At 46.1% G+C, this 21,883-nt stretch overlaps 1 protein-coding gene across 2 annotated transcripts in view; it reads right to left on the reverse strand.

Moving 5' to 3' along the window:
- TENT4A (terminal nucleotidyltransferase 4A) overlaps positions 1-16,669 on the reverse strand; it is a 32,119-nt gene extending 15,450 nt beyond the window's left edge. The window contains exons 1-4 of one of the 2 annotated variants that reach the window (XM_083748627.1): positions 15,856-16,669; positions 8,171-8,294; positions 6,696-6,742; positions 5,452-5,572 (exon numbers count right to left, since the gene is read on the reverse strand). In XM_083748627.1, coding sequence (XP_083604753.1) covers positions 5,452-5,572; positions 6,696-6,742; positions 8,171-8,294; positions 15,856-16,505 — 942 coding nt within the window. In that variant the 5' untranslated portion in view covers positions 16,506-16,669. The remainder of the gene's footprint in view (positions 1-5,451; positions 5,573-6,695; positions 6,743-8,170; positions 8,295-15,855) is intronic. The other variant, XM_083748628.1, reaches the window with a different exon arrangement.
- Between the last annotated feature and the right edge of the window lie 5,214 nt (positions 16,670-21,883).

Below are 21,883 nucleotides of genomic sequence, written 5' to 3' on the forward strand. Positions count from 1 at the left end.
GACCACTTAACTTAAGAAAAAAATGACACAGTAAGACAATAAGGACTAAAGCCCCAAGGCACCATCAAAACAAAGGCAGCCTACAAACTAGATGTGTCGGGAAGTGTGCTAACTATTGCAAATCCTCTGAAGCTATGACTCAAAGACTAAAGGCAGCCTAGCATGTGCCAGGAGGAATCTTCCAGTGTCAGCATCAGCAAAGCTGGGGGCAGCGAAGTTGTCAGGACCTTAACTCATGGACGAAAAACCAAACAAGACAAAGGCAAACAAATGGCTAAGTTTATGGTTGGTGGGACTGAAGATTTTATATGAGGACCCAGAAATGGTTCTCAAGTTGGCATGTAGAGTATATCTGTATCACATGAACAAATGATTATAACAAACTTAACTATTGAGCGATCAGTCTGAATAATAACAGAAACGTAACACTTATGTTTTGGGTTATTTGGACCACATATAATGAGGTGAGCTAATTTGGAAGAATTAATCAAGATAATGAAAACTGCAAGCAACTTTTATTTTTATTTATTATTGTTGTTGTTGTTGTTATTTATTAAATTAGTGGAGAACATATTCGTGAACAGTGACAGTCATAAACAGTGATAGCCATGAATCAATTGCAATACTGGGAATTTGATAGGAAGTCCAACAAAAGAGAAAACTACAAGGAAGTTTCCAAAAGGGAAGCATTTTTAAGGAAATATGAAATATATTTGCAAGTTATTTTGAACTAAGAAAGGAAAAGAAAAATGTTTTTTTTTTTTTTTGAAGTGCTGCTAATCAATGAGATCTATATTTGAACAATGAATGTGAAGTAGTAGCTTTGCTGAAGAAATTTACAAGAGGTTTCAGGTCATTGATGGGTAAATGGAAGGAAGTCTACTTGATGCAATGTTCAAAGAAAAGATGCAGGATATCCAAAACAAGCTTAACTCTACATCTGGTATTTTCTGCACATCAATAATTGCAAAATGGATTATAAAATAAGTAACCAAATTACTATAAAATAATCCTAAATTTTTAAAAATAATTCAAATAATACGTTAAATACCGTTTTTATGTGCTCCTCGGGCATGTCTAGTTACAAAAGATAAAAAATGCTGATTTGAATGTTTCAATTAGCTGTTTTAACAATCGGCTGTGGTGAGGACTGCAGGGCCTGCTCCCTTCCAGGGCCTTTTCCAACTGGCCCAGGGGGCGTGGCCCAGGCCCTTATTTGGAACAAACTTTTGGGGAAGTGTGGGAAGTGTGCTGCCATTGCTTCCCTGTTCCAAGTGGTTAATGTGTTTTAAAATGTCCTCAAGCAGTTGGTGGCAATTTAAATTTTTATTTCTTTTTTTCCTTTTTTCCTTTGTTGGGGGGTGGGATGGATATTTGGTTGGGGATTAATTATAGTATAATTGTTCTGTTTTTGTTTTTTGTTTTTTTGGTTCTGTATAGTTTGTGCTTTGTTTTTAAAGGGCGGGATTAGGGCTGCCTGGGAGTGGGGCCCCAGCCAACACAATGGCTGGGACAAGTTCCACGGGGGGGGGGGGCACTGGGACATCCGATCTCGGTGATCATGGGCAGGAGGTGGAGTTACGCTAAGACCAGACCATGTCATTACCGAGGAGGCAGGTTTAGTCGTAGTTTGAGGACTATCCCTGCCTCCGGGTCTGGCCTTGATTGGATGGATACTGGAATCAACAGGGGAAGCCCACATGACCTGAAGGTGTTGCTGTGTAATGCCAGGTCAATGATGAATAAAACCACTGCCATCCACGAACTGATTGTGGATGGAGGATTTGACCTGGCATGTGTGACAGAGACCTGGTTGGAAGAAGCAGATGGGCCTGTCTTTGCCACCGTTTGCCCTCCAGGTTTCTCTTACGCATAGCAACCCAGGTCATGTGGGCGGGGGGGTGGGGTTGCAGTGATTTTTAGGAAGTCATTAGCTTGCATCAGGCGTCCTACTGGGAAGACCCAGTTTTCTGAGTGCATATTCTGGAAGTTGGGCAATAAGGGCAGTACAGGATTTCTTTTGGTGTACCGACCTCCCCGCTGCACCAAGGATTCCCTGTCCGAGCTGCTTCAGGTCGTGGCGGATGTTCTCCTGGAGACACCTAGTATGGTTGTCCTAGGGGATTTTAACATCCATGCCTACACGACCTTACAAGGGGCCACTCGGGACTTCGTGGAAAGCATGGCTTCCATGGGGCTGTCCCTGAATAAGTTTGGCCCAACTCATAGTCATGGACATGCCTTAGACCTGGTGTTCACCTCTAGTGACGTGGGTGATCTGACACTAAGTAAAAGTGAAACAAAGGAAGTGCCATGGTCAGACCACTTCCTGGTGCAACTGGACTTCTCCGCGCCTATTCCCCTCTGCAGGGAGGTGGGACCAATTCGGATGGTCCGCCCCCGCCACTTAATGGATCCAAATGGTTTCCAGAGAGTGGTAGGGGATTCTTTATCCCATGTTGATGGCCTTTCAGCTGATTCCCCGGTGGCCCGCTGGAATGCGGAGTTAACCAGGGCTATCGACTGTCTGGCTCCGAAGCACCCTCTCCGATTGCATAGAGCCCGGACAGCCCTGTGGTTTTCTTCGGAGCTGAGGGTAATGAAACAATCGCTGAGACGGCTAGAGCGTCGGTGGCAGAAAACTCACTCCGAATCTGACCGGACACAGGTTAGAGCTCAACGTTGAGCCTACCAAGTGGCGATAGCGACGGCGAAGAAGACTTTCTTCACCGCCTCTATTGCATCTGCAGAAAATAGTAGCAGGAGACTCTTTCAGGTGGTCCACAATTTAACGGAACCACCTTTACCACCAGGAACTTGTAAAGACCCCAAGATCTCCTGCAACAATTTTGCAAAGTTTTTTGCAGATAAAATCACTCATATTCAGAAGGAGCTAGACACCACCGTGGGAACAGGGCTGGGTTGGGAGAGTGCTAGAGTCCTGTCTGGTCAAGTTGCATGGAATCAATTTCAATCCGTTACCCCCGAGGATGTGGACAGGCTGCTTGGACGCGAGAAACCAACCACCAGTCTCCTTGATCCTTGCCCATCCTGGCTAATAAAAGCAAGCCGGGAAGGGCTGGGCAATGGGCTCTGCGGGGTGGTGAATGCTTTCCTCTGTGAGGGAACATTCCCAGATCCGCTGAAAGAGGCGGTCATTAAACCGCTTCTTAAAAAACCATCTTTAGACCTGGCCAGTATGGCCAACTATCGCCCAGTCTCAAATCCTCCATTCTTGGGCAAGGTTATTGAGCAAGTGGTTGCTGAACAACTCCACGCACACCTGGAGGATGCAGACCATTTGGATCCCTTCCAATCAGGATTCAGGCCTCATCATGGGACTGAAACTGCCTTGGTCGTGCTGGTTGATGATCTCCAGCGAGCTAGGGACAAAGGTGAGAGTTGTTTCCTAGTTCTGCTGGATCTCTCAGTGGCCTTTGATACAATCGACCATAACATCCGCCTGGACTGTCTAGAGGGGCTGGGAGCTGGGGGCACTGTTATACAGTGGTTTCGCTCCTTCCTCCTGGGCCGGGTTCAGAAAGTGGTGTTGGGGGATGAGTGTTCAGACCCCTGGGCCCTCACTTGTGGGGTGCCTCAGGGTTCCGTCCTCTTCCCCATGCTTTTTAACATCTATATGAAGCCGCTGGGAGAGATCATCAGGGGGTTTGGACTGCATCAATATGCAGATGATACCCAGCTCTACCTCTCTTTCAAATCAGAACCAGTGAAGGTGGTGAAGGTCCTGTGTGAGTGCCTGGAGGCGGTTGGAGGATGGATGGTGGCTAATGGATTGAAGTTGAATCCTGACAAGAAAGAAGTACTGTTTTTGGGGGACAGGGGGCGGGCTGGTGTGGAGGACTTCCTGGTCCTGAATGAGGTAACTGTGCCCCTGAAGGACCAGGTGCGCAGCCTGGGAGTCATTTTGGACTCACAGCTGTCCATGGAGGCGCAGGTCAATTCTGTATCCAGGGCAGCTGTCTACCAACTCCACCTGGTACGCAGGCTGAGACCCCTACCTACCCGCAGACTGTCTCGCCAGAGTGGTGCATGCTCTAGTTATCTCCCGCTTGGACTACTGCAATGCGCTCTACGTGGGGCTACCTTTGAAGGTGACCCGGAAACTAGAACTAATCCAGAATGCGGCAGCTAGACTGGTGACTGGGGGCAGCCGCCAAGACCACATAACACCGGTCTTGAAAGACCAACATTGACTCCCAGTAAGTTTCCGAGCAGAATTCAAAGTGCTGGTGTTGACCTTTAAAGCCCTAAATGGCCTCGGCCCAGTATACCTGAAGGAGCGTCTCACCCCCATCGTTCTGCCCGGACGCTGAGGTCCAGCGCCGAGGGCCTTCTGGCGGTTCCCTCATTGCGAGAAGCAAAGCTACAGGGAACCAGGCAGAGGGCCTTCTCGGTAGTGGCGCCCACCCTGTGGAACGCCCTTCCAGCAGATGTCAAAGCGATAAACAACTACCTGACATTCAGAAGACATCTTAAGGCAGCCCTGTTCAGGGACGTTTTTAACGTGTGATATTTTACTGTATTTCTGGTTTTTATGGAAGCCGCCCAGAGTGGCTGGGGAGGCCCAGCCAGATGGGCGGGGTATAAATAATAAATTATTATTATTTTTATTTTTATTATTATTATTATTATTAGGCCGGATCCAGCCTGCGGGCCTTAATTTGCCAACACACGCTCTAGAGCGAGGCAAAGCACAAGTGCTGGTTCAGACATAACATTAAGTCAAACACAGCTTAGCCCTGGAAAGAATAACACCAAATGGGGGAAGAGTGCTGCAGCTGCAATCTCCACTCTGAGAACTCATACTTTTGCTCACTCATGTTAAGCCATTAGTTCAACATAGCATGCAAGCTGGGTCTATGTTGTTAGCAACTACACTGTGCGTCTCAATGAAGCAAAGCTACAGGGAACCAGGCAGAGGGCCTTCTCGGTAGTGGCGCCCACCCTGTGGAACGCCCTTCCAGCAGATGTCAAAGCGATAAACAACTACCTGACATTCAGAAGACATCTTAAGGCAGCCCTGTTCAGGGATGTTTTTAATATGTGATATTTTAGTGTATTTTTGGTTTCTGTGGAAGCCGCCCAGAGTGGCTGGGGAAACCCAGCCAGATGGGCGGGGTACAAATAATAAATTGTTGTTGTTGTTGTTTAGATAATCTTATTATCCTACTTACTCCTTTTATAAACAGTTTTGAGGTTTTTATGATCAAGCAGAATATACATTTTGTGAAATAAAAAATAAGTTTAGGATTCAAATACTACTATTACAAACTCAGATAAAGCTGTTGAGTCAGAAACCTGCATCTTCAGAAGCAGAAGTATTGAGATTCAACACAGCAACACAGCATAAAAATAGCTGCATTAAAAAAAAAAATCATACTAAATAGCTTGACTTTCTAAAATGGAATATAGCTTGTTCCTGTTACTTACCGTAGCTTTGTCAAGTACTTTAATTGAATATGGCTCAGCCACATTGTGTTTCCTTAGTGCTTGTTCCAGAAGCTGCAGAGGGGGGCTCTCCCATTTCCCAAAAACGACTAAATCAATATCACTATAGATAATACAACATACATAAAGGTTCATTAGAGGATTACACATTAATATTCCTTTGAAGATTGTTAAATTCAGTCTTCAGTAGACTAACCTTACTACTAATCCCCTCAAACAGAATAGGAGGGCTTCTAAAAGTAGGAAAATGAATACAGTGGTGCCCCGCAAGACGAATGCCTCGCAAGACGAAAAACCCGCTAGATGAAAGGGTTTTCCATTTTTCGATGCGCTTCACAAGACGAATTTCCCTATGGGCTTGCTTCGCAAGACGAAAACGTCTTGCGAGTCTTGCGATTTTTTTTGCTCCCCCCCCTTTTTCTAAGCCGCTAAGCCGCTAATAGCCTTTTAGCCGCTAAGCCTTTAATAGCTGCTAAGCCGCTAATACCGCTAATAGGGTTGCTTCGCAAGACGAAAAAACCGCTAGACGAAGAGACTCGCGGAACAGATTATTTTCGTCTTGCGAGGCACCACTGTACAGGAAAACAGACTGTGAAGTTATTACATTACAGCCTCAACCAAGGGCACCACACACAGGTATAAGTGTTTGTGTGTTTTGTGTATTTTGTCACATAATGTTGGCAATCTGGTTACATTTTAAAAAGGCCCAGATTACTGCCTACATGTGTACATACTTTCCTTTCTGCATTTATAGAAATATTTAAACTCTGGAAAACAATTGCTAAGGTCAGTTATTATTCATAATCATTACTCTGTATCTGCCAGAATATTACAGAGTAGAAGTCTAAAATGCTAGCATACATAGTGATGTGATATGTTAAATGCTATGAAACACCTCAGTGAAAAGTCAGTATCACACAAACAATTCTGCTAAATAAGACTTAGCTTAAAAAGTTATGCCAAATTCAAGCACGGATATGGAGATATATTAACATATTCCCATTACATACCATACTATGTAAACCTACATTTTACATAGTACATACTAAACCTAAGTTCATGTTAATGGAAATAATTGCATGTTTATCCCCAATTCAATTTCCTTCCCCTTCCTTTGGTTTCTTCCCTGTACTGATTTTAAGACTGGGAAGAACAAACAATCCCTTCAGTATGATAGCATTATTAACAAAATACACTGAGAGCTGGAAATGTTAGTCAAGGCTTACCTAGTTGGCAGATAGAGCCCTGTACTAAAACTTCCAAATATCTGAACCTGCAAAAGAAAAACAAAGTTAATGCAGATCTCACAATTCTGAATGCTGAACTGAAAAATCTCTCACGGAAATCCACATGCCTTTATCTTCAGAAACAGTTCCTTTTACTGTTATTTGCTTCTTCCACTCAAAAACTAACTGGCTTGCTTAAAAGGTCATGCTAAAGGTAAAGGTAAAGGTACCCCTGCCCGTACGGGCCAGTCTTGACAGACTCTGGGGTTGTGCGCCCATCTCACTCAAGAGGCCAGGGGCCAGCGCTGTCCGGAGACACTTCCGGGTCACGTGGCCAGCGTGACAAAGCTGCATCTGGCGAGCCAGAGCCGCACACGGAAACGCCGTTTACCTTCCCGCTGGTAAGCGGTCCCTATTTATCTACTTGCACTCGGAGGTGCTTTCGAACTGCTAGGTTGGCAGGCGCTGGGACCGAGCAGCGGGAGCGCACCCCGCCGCAGGGATTCGAACCGCCGACCTTTCGATCGGCAAGTCCTAGGCGCTGAGGCTTTAACCCACAGCGCCACCTGCGTCCCTAAAGGTCATGCTACTCAATTGCTAATCAAATGATTTGGTAATCAGAAGTGAATTATTTCTTTACTGGTTTACTCTAACCAGAGTTTGTTTGATTCAGTTGTCATGGAAAACTGTAGGTTACAGAAAACCAGGAGGTCAGAAACCCTACATGGGGATGAGGGAGCCCTCAACACATTCCTATTATTTGAATGAAACCAATTTATAAAACTGAATTAACAGGGAAAGACAAATATTTATGCTTTGTAATATTTATTACCAAGACTGTGATTTTTCTGGCAGGCGTCTCATCAATAACGAAGATCAAAAACAAAACAGATTCTGAAAAGGAGGCATACCACAATAAAGGTTTCAATGTTTCCTAATAAGAAGGTGCCCAGATTGGGAAGGGACAGTGCAAAGAAGCATTTTCATAGATGACAAATCACAGTGGAACACTCTGACTACTATCTCTCTGCACCTATCCCCATATCCATCTTTAAGGCTAAGAGACATGAATGTGGTCACAATATCTGAAGCAGTGTCCCTCCAGTGTCATAAATATAAATAGTTTTATTGGGATGGTTTTTATGACAAAAAGCCTACTGATGTGTTGGGGGGGGGGGGATAAATTTAGTATAATAAGGGAAGTTTCCACAACACTTTGGATCTACTGAATGCTAGCCGAGAGCATTGTATACATCATTTTAAATAAACAGAGACAAAAGGTATTAAGGATCCTATGGAAGCCATCAACGTGGCACAGCACTTAGAAAGAAACCTTGTTTACCCCAAGGCTTTTGATTTGGGTCAGAAGACATAAGGAAGTCAACCCTATGTTGTGCCCAGTCCACCCACGTTATGGTGAGAATGGATGTGAGAAGAGCTTGGGGACCTAAAATACCTGTCTGAGAGGTACTCACATCTGCTGTAGGCCAAAGATCTTTGATGACCATTTTTATTCTTTTCACTACTTCTCTTCTCATGACTTCTTCTTCAGGACGAGGGGACATGAAGGCATAAAAGTCAATTATTTCTTCATGAAGCCTATGGGGAAGAATAAAAAAAATATTTTTAAATTATTTATACCTAAGATCCAAGTCTGGGTTTCTAAAGCGAAACTTCCATCCATTAGTATGAAAAAGTACATTAAATCACAGTGGTACCTCGGGTTAAGAACTTAATTCGTTCTGGGGGTCCGTTCTTAACCTGAAACTGTTCCTAACCTGAAGCACCACTTTAGCTAATAGGGGCTCCTGCTGCCGCTGCGCCCCCGGAGCACAATTTCTGTTCCTATCCTGAAGCAAAGTTCTTAACCTGAGGTACTATTTCTGGGTTAGTGGAGTCTGTAACCTGAAGTGTCTGTAACCCGAGGTACCACTGTAGTCTGAAAATTCATCCATTGGTATGAAAAAGTACACAAATTTGAATTTAGAACAGTGTGAACTAGAATATTCTATAAAAAGCAAAATTTCCAATGATTACAGTGGTGCCCCGCAAGACGAACGCCTCGCAAGACGGAAAACCCGCCAGACGAAAGGGTTTTCCGTTTTGGAGGCACTTCACAAAACAAATTTCCCTATGGGCTTCCTTCGCAAGACGAAAGCCCATAGGGAAATCTCCGGGACAGCGGGGAAGCGCAGCGCGTCTTCCCCTCTGTCCTCGGACCTCCTCCGAAGGCTGGCGATGGGGCGGAGAGCCCTTCTCCCCCCGTCAGGCTTCGGAAGGCTGCTCCGAAGGCTGGCGGTGGGGCGGAGAGACCTTCTCCCCGCGCCAGCCTTCGAAATGCTGCTCCGAAGGCTGGTGATGGGGCGGAGGGCCCTCCTCCCCGCGCCAGGCTTCGGAAGGCTGCTCCGAAGGCTGGCGGTGGGGCGGAGAGCCCTCCTCCCCCCGCCAGGCTTTGGAAGGCTCCTCCGAAGGCTGGTGATGGGGCGGAGAGCCCTTCTCCCCGCGCCAGGCTTCGGAAGGCTGCTCCGAAGGCTGGCGGTGGGGCGGAGAGCCCTTCTCCCCCCGCCAGGCTTCGGAAGGCTCCTCCGAAGGCTGGCGGTGGGGTGGAGAGACCTTCTCCCCCCGCCAGGCGTCGGAAGGCTCCTCCAAAGGCTGGTGGTGGGGCGGAGAGACCTTCTCCCCCCGCCAGCCTTCGGATGGCTGTCCTGAAGACTTGCGGTGGGAGAAGGGTTTTCCTTCCCACTGCCAACATTCAGAATGCTGTTCTGAATGTTGGCGGTGGGGAGGAAAAACCCTCCTCCCACCGCAAGCCCCGGGAACAGAGGAGAAGCGCTGTGTGCCTTCCCCTCTGTTCCCGTACCTGTGCTGAAGGCTTGCGGTGGGGAGAAAAGCCCTTCTCCGCACCGCCAGCCTGGCAAGCGGTCTCCATAGGAACGCATTAATTGATTTTTAATGCATTCCTATGAGAAACCGTGCTTCGCAAGACGAAAAACTCGCAAGAAGAAAAAACTTGCGGAACGAATTAATTTCGTCTTGCGAGGCACCACTGTATTATGTAATTTGGAGGAAATTCCATTCCTAGAAAGCAGTTTGTGTGCAGGAAGCAAAATATGCAACCTGAAAAGACAAAAGAGTTTTGGTGAACTGCAGTACAGCTGTACCTTGGTTGTTGAATGCCTTGGTACTTGGATGTTTTCACTCCCGAACGCCACAAACCCAGAAGTGAATGTTCCGGTTTGTGAACGTTTTTTGGAGGCTGAATGTCCGACGCAGCTTCCAAATGGGTGCAGGAAGTTTCTGCAGCCAATCGGAAGCTGCGCCTTGGTTTTCGAACTGTTTCGGGAGTCAAATGGATTAAGTTTGACAACCAAGGTACGACTGTAATTATAATGAGTAAAGAATAATTTAACAAATATTAACGCCTTGGCACTAAATACATTTAGAAAGTTTTTTCAACTAGGGTTGTCTGTATACTCTAAGGGTATGTTTCTGGTGTGTACAGAGACAGCAAACATATGAATATGTTTTATTCATAAACCAGAGTACTGTTCTGAATCCTAACAGTATACCTGAAGGAACGTCTCCACCCCCATTGTTAGGCTCGTTCAGCCAAGGGCCTTCTGGCAGTTCCCTCACTGCAAGAAGTGAGGTTACAGGGAAGCAGGCAGAGGGCCTTCTCAGTAGTGGTGCCCACCCTGTGGAACACTCTCCCATCAGATGTCAAGGAAATAAACACTATCTGACTTTTATAAGACATCTGAATGCAGCTCTGTTTAAGGAAGTTTTTAATGTTTGATGTTTTATCGTGTTTTAATATTTTGTTGGGAGCAAACCAGAGTGGCTGGGGAAACCCAGTCAGATGGGTGGGGTATAAATAAATTATTATTATTATTATTATTATTATTATTATTATTATTATTATTATTATTAACACTCAGAATTGATTTGCAGTAGAAATCATTAATTCAACTAGGCCTCAGAGGATCAGATATTTAAGGATGATAGGCACAACAGATACTACAGGAAACAAATTATAGATTCTGGGTATTGATATTAGAGCTAAGGAACTGATCACAGGTCACAGTAAACTGTCAATGGATTTTTATTTCATGGCATAACCTTGGCCATACATTATGTCTTTCTCATGTGACATGTAGGACAGTGTACAAACCACATGGAATAATCCAATATAAACTCTCTCACACATACAACTGAATGACAATGGCTTCCCAATACATGTACACACATTAAAACATGTGGGACAACCACAATTTTAATATTACACAAGTCCCATCAAAGTATCAAAAGTATGCTTAATAATAGAGCACATGAGAAAGACTGGGACAACTAGCTTTAAGGGAAGTTGTAGCTTTCTAAGCTCCATCTTAGGGTCATTCCACATTATGAGATGGAAGAGCAATCCCAGTTCTGCCAGTGTATATTTGACAGCTGCAGCTAATTATGGCTCCTTGATTAGTGCTTTAGGTGTGATACATGTTTTCCTAATATACACATTTAGGTGTGCAACATCACTTCACATAATTAGTTTGACAGCAAATCAAGGCCATTCCAAAATAGGATCAAAAATCTACATTCTTAGGCATCTTCTAGGACGCAGGTTGTATTGTATGTACACATAACGTTTGTAAATTTTCAAAAATAAAAAAGAAATTTAAAAAACATCCTGTAAGATTTCAGGGCTTACAAAATGTTTAGCACAGTTCAGGAGAGAAGGTCTGCTCAAGCCACTAACATGTTACAGTATCCTGGAATATTGAGGATTAGAACCAGGCCACGGTGTGTGTGTGTTAATGAATGTGTGTCATGAGGTTAAAAGACTGATCTTTGCAATACAGGGGATGCTTCAGAAAAAAAGAAAATAAAAAGGACATATTTCCCTTTCCCACTCTTCAGACCCTCCTCATTACATAAAGTGGTAACATGTTCAGGCCCTGTGCCCTCAATCACTGTATAGCATAAAGCAGTTGCCAACATTTTTGGACTAGTGAGCACATTTCAAATTTTGAGAGTGTGCTGGGGGCACCAGTCGCAACACAGCAGCCATGGAGAAGGCATGGCATAACACAAAATGGCTGCCATGTGAGTGTGGCATAAGATAAAAATAGAGAGACAACCACTTCTGACAACCTTATGCTTACAATGGGTAACAAACTATTTCCTGCTGGTCCAGATTATGGAGATCACATGTATACACAAAAAGATGCTGTTGCTGTCTAATAAAAGAGAGCATTCCTCAGTACTAGAAAAAATATACAAGGGTGCAACCCCTTTCACATAAAACTCCCCTCCACAAACTCCTAATGCTTCTGCTGATAGATGGCTACGCCTTTAACAGGTGCACACCTCAAAGTTTATAGATACAATGCAAAAATTTGTTAAGAGGTTCCACTCTGGCATGTGTGACAAACCCGCCTTCATCCCAACCTAGTAGTCTATCAATTGATGAAGATGATCATCTAAATGTCATAGACCGAATGGAGCAAACAGCACGCAGACCTAGTGGTGGGAGGAAAAAATCCTTAAATAAGAGACACGGGGGAATGATTAATGGACTTCAATGTCTGTACACTAATGCACAAAGCATGGGAAATAAACAAGATGAGCTTGAGCTCTTGGTACAGCAAACTAAATATGACATAATAGGCATCACTGAAACCTGATGGGATAAGTCCCACGATTGGAATGTAATAATGGAGGGATACAATCTATTTCAGAGAAACAGACCAGACAAGAAAGGAGGAGGAGTGGCGTTATATGTCAGCGATGTGTATACCTGTGAAGAGATCCAAGATTTAGAACCTCAAAGCCAAAGTGAGAGCATTTGGGTCAAAATTAAGGGAGAGAAGAATAACAGTGACCTCATTGTGGGAGTTTACTATAGATCCCCAAGCGAAACGGAGGACATAGATAATGCCTGCCTGGAACAGATGGCCAAGCATGCAAAAGGAAGGGAGATAGTAGTAATGGGGGACTTCAAGTGATCATGCTCTTCTGAAGTTTACTATACAGCGGAAAGGAGCAGCCAAGCATACTAGGACTCAATTTCTTGACTTTAAGAAAGCCGACTTCATAAAACTTAGGGAAGTGCTGGGTGAGATCCCATGGACAATAATACAGGAAAGGGAGTTCATGATGGCTGGGAGTTTGTTAAGAGGGAGATAGTAAAAGCACAACTTCAGGCAAAACCAATGAGACGGAAACATGGAAGGTGCCTAAAGAAGCCAGGGTGGCTATCTAAAGAACTTTTAACGGAGTTAAGATTAAAAAAGGATGTGTACAAAAAATGGAAAAGGGGGGAAACCACCAAAGAGGAATTCAAACAAATAGCCAGCACGTGTAGACACAAAGTCAGAAAAGCTAAAGCACAGAATGAACTCAGGCTTGCTAGAGAGGTTAAAAGCAACAAAAAAGGCTTTAATGGGTATGTTCGTAGCAAAAGGAAGAACAAAGAAACCGTGGGGTCACTCAGAGGAGAAGATGGTGAAATGCAAACAGGGGACACAGAAAGGGCTGAACTCCTCAATGCCTTCTTTGCCTCAGTCTTCTCCGATAAAGAAAACAATGCCCGACCTGAAGAATTTGGAGCAAATGATTCAGCAGAGGAAACACAGCCCAGAATAACTAAGGAGATAGTACAAGAATACTTGGCTAGTTTAGATGTATTCAAGTCTCCAGGGCCAGGTGAACTGCATCCGAGAGTATTAAAAGAACTGGCAGATGTGATCTCAGAACCACTGGCAGTCATCTTTGAGAATTCCTGGAGAACTGGCGAAGTCCCGGCAGACTGGAGGAGGACAAATGTTGTCCCTATTTTCAAAAAGGGGAAAAGAGAGGACCCAAATAATTACCGCCCAGTCAGTCTGACATCAATACCAGGGAAGATTCTGGAGCAGATCATTAAGCAAACAGTCTGTGAGCACCTAGAAAGGAATGCTGTGATCACCAATAGTCAGCATGGATTTCTGAAAAATAAGTCATGTCAGACTAACCTGATCTCGGTTTTTGACAGAATTACAAGCCTGGTAGATGAAGGGAACGCAGTGGATGTAGCCTACCTTGATTTCAGCAAGGCATCTGACAAGGTGCCCCATGATATTCTTGTAAAGAAGCTGGTAAAATGCAGTCTTGACTATGCTACCACTCAGTGGATTTGTAACTGGCTGACTGACCGAACCCAAAGGGTGCTCATCAATGGTTCCTCTTCATCCTGGAGAAGAGTGACTAGTGGGGTGCCACAGGGTTCTGTCTTGGGCCTGGTCTTATTCAACATCTTTATCAATGACTTGGATGATGGACTCAAGCGCATCCTGATCAAATTTGCAGATGACACCAAACTGGGAGGGGTGGCTAACACCCCAGAGGACAGGATCACACTTCAAAACGACCTTGACAGATTAGAGAACTGGGCCAAAATAAACAAGATGAATTTTAACAGGGAGAAATGTAAAGTATTGCACTTGGGCAACAAAAATGAGAGGCACAAATACAAGATGGGTAACACCTGGCTTGAGAGCAGTACATGTGAAAAGGATCTAGGAGTCTTGGTTGACCACAAACTTGACATGAGCAAACAGTGTGATGCAGCAGCTAAAAAAGCCAATGCAATTCTGGGCTGCATCAATAGGAGTATAGCATCTAGATCAAGGGAAGTAATAGTGCCACTGTATTCTGCTCTGGTCAGACCTCACCTGGAGTACTGTGTCCAGTTCTGGGCACCACAGTTTAAGAAGGACACTGACAAACTGGAACGTGTCCAGAGGAGGGCAACCAAAATGGTCAAAGGCCTGGAAACGATGCCTTATGAGGAATGGCTAAGGGAGCTGGGCATGTTTAGCCTGAAGAAGAGGAGGTTAAGGGGTGATATGATAGCCATGTTCAAATATATAAAAGGATGTCACATAGAGGAGGGAGAAAGGTTGTTTTCTGCTGCTCCAGAGAAGCGGACACGGAGCAATGGTTCCAAACTACAAGAAAGAAGATTCCACCTAAACATTAGGAAGAACTTCCTGACAGTAAGAGCTGTTGGACAGTGGAATTTGCTGCCAAGGAGTGTGGTGGAGTCTCCTTCTTTGGAGGTCTTTAAGCAGAGGCTTGACAACCATATGTCAGGAGTGCTCTGATGGTGTTTCCTGCTTGGCAGGGGGTTGGACTCGATGGTCCTTGTGGTCTCCTCCAACTCTATGATTCTATGACTCCTCTCATTTCTGGAATTGTAAGCCGTTTCTAACATTGTTTTAATTGTTGTAACCCACCTTGGGACCTTAGGATGAAGGGCAGGTGATAAACAATCACAACCGCAATGTAAGTCAGCACTATCCTAATATTGCAGACATACTGGGGGAGGGATGAGAGCGGTTCTCCAAACCTACGGAATTCATTGTTAGTATACTAGGGAATTCCTCCTTTGAAGCTCAGTCTCATAGCTATAATACTAAACCAGGTGAAAAATAATTTTGAACTGTTACACCTAAAACACATGGGCAGAACAGCCATTCCTAACTACAGGCTTCACGGAAAGTGGACACCTTTCAGCCACAAGCTCATTTTACTCTGAAGTATGACCACTGATCACAAAATGACTTAGACCCCAACTTAAGTGTATATAGGAAGGAAAGTTTCACATGTGTTCTGCAAAGACGACCCTGCATTAAGACACAGGTCACCTTGAAAAATCCCACAATCATCCTCCCTGTCTCATTCCGTTAATAGCTCAGCCAATAGAACATAAGACTCTTAATCCTGGGTTTGAGCCCCATGTTGGGCAAGATTCCTGCACTGCAAGGGGTTGGACTAGATGACCCTTGTGGACCCTCCCAACTCTACAATTCTATTATTCTCAATGGAGGTCCTAAGCCAATTTACTGGATTTCTCAGTCAGTCCAATCGAGAATGCCTTACTGTTAGGATTCATTTCTTATCTTAAAACCATCCAAGCACTTTCAGCCTACAAAAATCAGCCACCAGGCAGCCTTAGTAGAAACCCCCTCTTAGGGGTCCAGACTTAGCACGGCTACAACGTATCTATGAATAGGATCCCCCCAGTCTAAAAGCAATCACTGGGGAGGGGAATTTCAGGCGAGGGGTCTTGGCCCCGCACAGCTGAGGAGCCCGTCGCAAGCAAGCGCCCAGAACGGCTCACCCTTGGATGCCGGGGCTGTAGCGCTGCCTGCTTTTCCACGGGGTGCCCGGAGCGGGGCCGAGCGCGGGCTGGGCTTCGGGACAAGGCCCGCCGCCGCCGGAGAGCAGGTAGTTCATCCCATACGTGCTGGCCTTGTTCTCCCGTTTCCTTCGGCTCGGGTGGTACTGGTGCTGGTGGAGGTGGCGGGCGGGCAGGGGCGGGGGCGAGGCGTCCGCCGACCTCGGGCTCTGCGCCGCCGCCGCTTCCCCGCTCCGCTTCGCCGGCTTCCCCACGGGCGAGGCCTGGCGAGACCCCGAAGGCGGCCCGCCGGGGCTGTCAGCGCCGGACTCCGCGGAGGAGGAGGAGGAGGAGGGCGGAGGCCCCGGAGGAGGCTTGTGCAGCAGCAGCAGCGGCGGCCGTGGCGGCGGCGGCGGCCTCTCGGTCAGGAGCGGCGGCGGCTTGGCGGCGGGCGTCGTCGTCGTCAAGCGGCACAGGGAGTGGCGGGCCTGGGCTGCCTGAGGGAAGGGCGGCGGCGAGGAGGGCGTAGACGGCGAGGAGGAGGAGCCGGAGCCGCCTCCGCCGCGGCCCTGCGAGGTTTCCCAGATCTGCATCCAGAGCGCATTGGCGGGGCCTTTCTGCTCGGGCTGGATCCAGGCCACGCGGGGATCCATCCATCCATCCGCCCCGGCGCCTCCCTCCCCCCGCCCGTTCGCTCCCTCGCTCGCTCGCCGGCCTGTCAGGCGCGCGCGCGCGCGAGGCCCCGACTTGTGAGGCGGCGCGAGGGGGCGGGGAAGGGGCGGCGCCAACCGCCTCAGGCCCCGAGGTCGCGCGCCTGCGCCCTGCTTCGCCCCGAGCGCCTAGAGCTAGAAGAGGGGAGAGGGCAGAGGCGCCTTCGGGTCGCTTCGGCTTCAGGCAGCCAAGGCAGCAGCAGCAGAAGAAGAAGAGTTTGGATTAGTCTCAGGCTCGGCACGCGGAAGAGGCCTGACCAAAGGCGGAAGGCAGCCGCTTCAGGAGCCTTAAAGCCGCGGGAGCCGAGCCCGTGTGCTGAGCAGCCGGCCTTCTCGGGGACCCCGGGAGCGTGGGCTGCCAGCATCTCGGGGCGCACAGAGGATGCATGCGCATTCAACTGCCGAATAGCATCCGGCGAGATTCAGTGGTCCACAGACTTGGAGGAAGCCACCTGATAAAGGAAGGCATTTTTTTTCACCTGCTGGCTTTCTAACTCCTTCCCCGCTTGCCATAAAGTGGTCGTTTATGCATAGCAAAAAAGAGAGGACAAACGCATCAAAACAGAGGATGAAAGATGACAGCGATTTGCATATGAAATGCCCCTGCAAATTTCTACATATTGATGGAGATTTAGAAAAAAATACTGTCACTTAAATACAAATACATCTGAATAATAATAATTTTACCCCACCCATCCCCAGCCACTCTTGAACCATGGCAGGGAAGACTTTAAGAGCTATGTGCCTGCTTAATCTGTGTCAAGGTGCTAACTATTGATGGGCAACTTCAAGACCCCTTCTGCTGTCCCTTCTTGTGGAAGGGGGCATTGGGTGTTGCTCACCAGAGGCATTTCATCCGCCAAGCTCGGCACGCTCCCTCAGTTGTTCATCCTTTGGGAAACGCATTTGGCTGGGAGCTTGCCCTGAGAAGAAAAGGATTAAAACTACAATTTTTGCCTAGGCAAGACCAGCCAAAAATGATAGATGCCTACCAATAGCTCTTGATGAATCTGTCATATTCTATTGTACAGCAAGTGGCCATCAGAACACCTTGTGGCAGTAAACTCCATAAGGTAATTAAATGTGTAAAATATCCACTTCCAACCATATGTCCTGTACCTGCTGCTAATCATCTTCAACAAAGGCCAAACTTTGTTCTTAACAGTCACTTTTAAAAAGGAAAAGAAAGCAATAGCAGCTACAGGGGGCACTAATGATTTTTAGGATTATGTATAGCAGGTAGGAATGGGGGAGTTAACCCTTTCCTTCCTTGACACCATCCTGACAAACATAACTCCTCTGAAGCCGCTGTGTGCATTGGGAGGTAAGCTCCCATTGGCACCTAAGAAAATTAACAATTTTGGAGGAATGTGCCTTTTGCTGTTGTTAGAACCACAGCAGGGGAGGAAAGGATTATATTGCTCCTCTTTGCCAGGTTTGATCCTTAGTCTTACCCAACCAGTGGCTGTTGTTTGCATGATTTTTCTAAAAAACAGTGACAGCTCTGTTGGTTTGTTGCAGCAGAAACAGAGACTCTTGTGACTGATTTACTATAGTATGCTTTACAGGACAATCCTAGGCACAGGGAGGTGGTACAGCGTAAGCTGGTGCATAAACCTATCCTGAGGGGGACATGCTGGCCAGTGTTGTTATCAGGGGTGGCTCAGAGTTTTCCTGCCCCCCCCCCCGGAGGGATCTGCATGTTGGGTAAAGGTACCCTTGCCCGTACGGGCCAGTCTTGCCAGACTCTGGGGTTGTGCGCCCATCTCACTCAAGAGGCCAGGGGCCAGCGCTGTCCGGAGACACTTCCAGGTCACGTGGCCAGCGTGACAAAGCTGCATCTGGCGAGCCAGAGCCGCACACGGAAACGCCGTTTACCTTCCCGCTGGTAAGCGGTCCCTATTTATCTACTTGCACCCGGAGGTGCTTTCGAACTGCTAGGTTGGCAGGCGCTGGGACCGAGCAGCGGGAGCGCACCCCGCCGCAGGGATTCGAACCGCCGACCTTTCGATCGGCATGTCCTAGGCGCTGAGGCTTTAACTCACAGCGCCACCTGCGTCCTTCTGCATGTTGGGACCTGGGAGCAAACCACAAGGCTCTGGGAGTGTGGAGGCCTGGGGCACCCATGTGGGGGTGCAAGGGATATTTGTGACAACCACCAGCCCTCCACATTAGGAAGAGGGTGTAGCCGAGGCTCCCCTCTCCTTCCAGAGTGACCAATTTCTGGGAATCAGGCTCTCTCCAATGACTTCCATGATGCAATTTGAGTTAGAGAACCCTTTATGCTGATTCACCTCCCACTGAGTTCCTGGCTGAGCTGAATGAGCTTAGGGTGCAGCATATATCCCTGACTTATACCTGCCACACTCTATTTTCAGGGATTTCACTGGCTTGCAATCTACTGGGCTTGGCTGCCCCAGTTGGGTCCCTACTGTGCTGGGATGGAGGAAAGGGCATGGGCACCTTTTTGGCTGAGCTCGGTTGGGGGAATCAGCTCAGCTGCACCAGGAGCCTTCCAGTTCAGCTGGAGTTCCACTGCATCCTAACATGCCCAGCCTGGCAAATCTTGCTATAGGACTGTCCCCTCAGTATTTAAGGTGCAACAAGATGGTTGTGCTGTTGTTTGTAAAGTACAGTGGTGCCTCGCAAGATGAAATTAATCCGTTCCGCGAGTCTCTTTGTCTTGCGTTTTTTTTGTCTTGCGAAGCACGGCTATTAGCGGCTTTAAGAAAAAGGAAACAAACTTGCAAGAACTCGCAAGACGTTTCGTCTTGTGAAGCAAGCCCATAGGGAAATTCGTCTTGTGGAACGACTCAAAAAACGGAAAACTCTTTCGTCTTGTGCGTTTTTCGTCTTGCAAGGCATTCGTCTTGCGAGGTACCACTGTATGTGCTAAACACAAATGTGTGCTTGGTCCTGAATGCCTCAATTTCCACTGTGATGAGAGAGAGGAGTTTTTTGTCCATGGTGGCCAACTGTCGCAGAGAGTAGAGTGGGCTGATGGTGTTCAGCTGACCTCCAGATGGGCTGTTGGTGCATTGTCCCTCCACTCCATCTTGGGGTGCATCAGTGACCCAAGTGACCAGGGGTCAGGTGAGCACCTCTGGCCCACGACACCATATAGTGGTCAGAAAGCTACTTTTGGGGGCTTAATCCGGTCCGCCGGTCAGTTTCAATCCAGCTCCTGTGGCAGTTTATTTCCTGGGGTAAAATCATAAAAAGCTCAACAACTTTGGTTGGCCCTCATGGCCCTTCACTTCATTAAATCTGGCCCTTTTTGAAAAAAGTTTGGACACCACTAGCTTTCCCTAAGCTATGAAAGCCCCAACTTCTTTTAGCCATCCCACCCAGGGAAGGTGCTCCAGTCTCAGGTTACCGGTAATTTCTGGTGTCGCTCAGCTGAAATTGGTTACCTGTTAAACTGAGAAAAGGCTCCTGATTCTCAACTCTCCGGCTTGTCACATATTTGCCTCTCATAAGTTTCTATATGTTCCAGAGATTCTTGAAACAGATCTGACTCTCTCATAACTTGATTCTGGTACAATATTAATTCACTGTCTATATTATTAGGATGAATCTGGAAAATAACAGAATAGTTAACATTTAATCTGCTCCGGAAGATTAACTTCACAAAAGTTCTTTTTGGGTTAATAAAGGGACACTGGATAGTTGAATTAGAACTTGGATAATAAAATGACTGTTATTTAAAAGAGTTCTTGCCTTGAAAAATGACAAAGCAATAAGTTGATCTCAATTATCCTCTCTACTATTGACATTCACAGCGGTTTCTTGGGAGATTTTTTTACTCTGGTATCAAAGTACATCTGTACTGTACTATTCATACTGTGTGCACACATGCTTAAAACAAGGCTTTCCAATTTTAAAAACACTGATGCAGTAAGAGGGGAAAAAAGTCCCCTGCTGCCATACATTATACCAATGTTCCAGGTTCATATTATACCAGAGGTAGAAAAAAAATGCTTTTATTAGATTTATGAAGTAAATAATTCCATCCAACAGCTTAAATTATAAGATCTTTGCACTGAATTTGTGTGCTACCTGACAACACATTTCTCAATTCTTCATGATACTGTGGCTTAATGGTTTCTATTTAAATTTAGCTTTTTCACAGAACAGACTTATTTCAAATTGACAACAAAATCATTAGAGACCTATAGAGATCTAATTTGATCCACCCACCAAGAATGACAGCTTTACAGACAACTCACATTGCTTTTCTGGCATTTCACAAAGGACAAAGTGAAAAGACATAACTGTGGCTATAAGGTATTTGATATTGTCTGTACAGTACAATAAATGGAAACGGGGATAGCTCAGTCATAAAGGATGAGGCTTTTAATCTCAGGTTTGTGGTTCGAGCCCCACATTGGGCCAAAGATTTCTGCATTGCAAGGTTGGATCAGATGCCCCTTGCAGCTCCTTCCAACTCTACAATTCTGTGATTCTATGAAATATCCCACAAACTTAATATGGCACTAACTTAAGAGCTTTATGACACCATGTTAAAACCTTCCTATTTTCCCAGGCATTTCACTGCTTGTGACAAGCTAAACTGACCCCTATACTGTTGATGTTTCACTGTTGCAGATGCAGTTATTGCAGTTGTTTATTAGTGACGACTGGCATGTTTTTACTGGTGTTTTTATTTTATTTGTAAGTCGTGTGCAGACTATTTTTGTATTAGGCAACTTATAAATCATAGAATTGTAGAGTAGCACTTCAACAGAAAATTGTGGAGAAGATACTTGGGCTAAATAATTCCAAAGTGCTCTGTTGTCTGCGAACTGAGACATCCTGGCACTTAGAAAACTGAAGTATTTCCCAACCCCGGTAAGAGCTTATTCCTCATGAAGAATCTCCCATAATACAGTGGTGATCTAACTCTTCTTGGCACTGCTAGGCCCAGATGAACTGGAGTTCAAAGGTTATGCTCCCATGCCAAGTTTGTATATGACTAAGCCATCGGATATGACTAAACTGCGGGAGGCAGTGGAAGACAGAAGTGCCTGGCGTGCTCTGGTCCATGGGGTCACAAAGACTAAACAACGACTAAACAACAACAAGCCATCGGATTAGCCAAGGGAGGTGATCATGTGATATTAGGTATGCTTCGTTTTCACAAAATAGCCTATAACTTATTTAGAGGTGATGTATGCCATACAGGACAAAACATATTATTTTCCTTAAAATTATTTTGTTTTTGCTACCTGCCTTTCTGCAGAATGACTCAAATCCAATGAGGCTAAGCAGCTGAGAAGATGAAGCAGTTGCACGTCAGATTGCAATAAGCTGCATGATAT

This window comes from Podarcis gaigeae, assembly GCF_964106915.1.
Source record: "Podarcis gaigeae genome assembly, chromosome: 7".
NCBI classification, from domain to species: Eukaryota; Metazoa; Chordata; class Lepidosauria; order Squamata; family Lacertidae; genus Podarcis; species Podarcis gaigeae.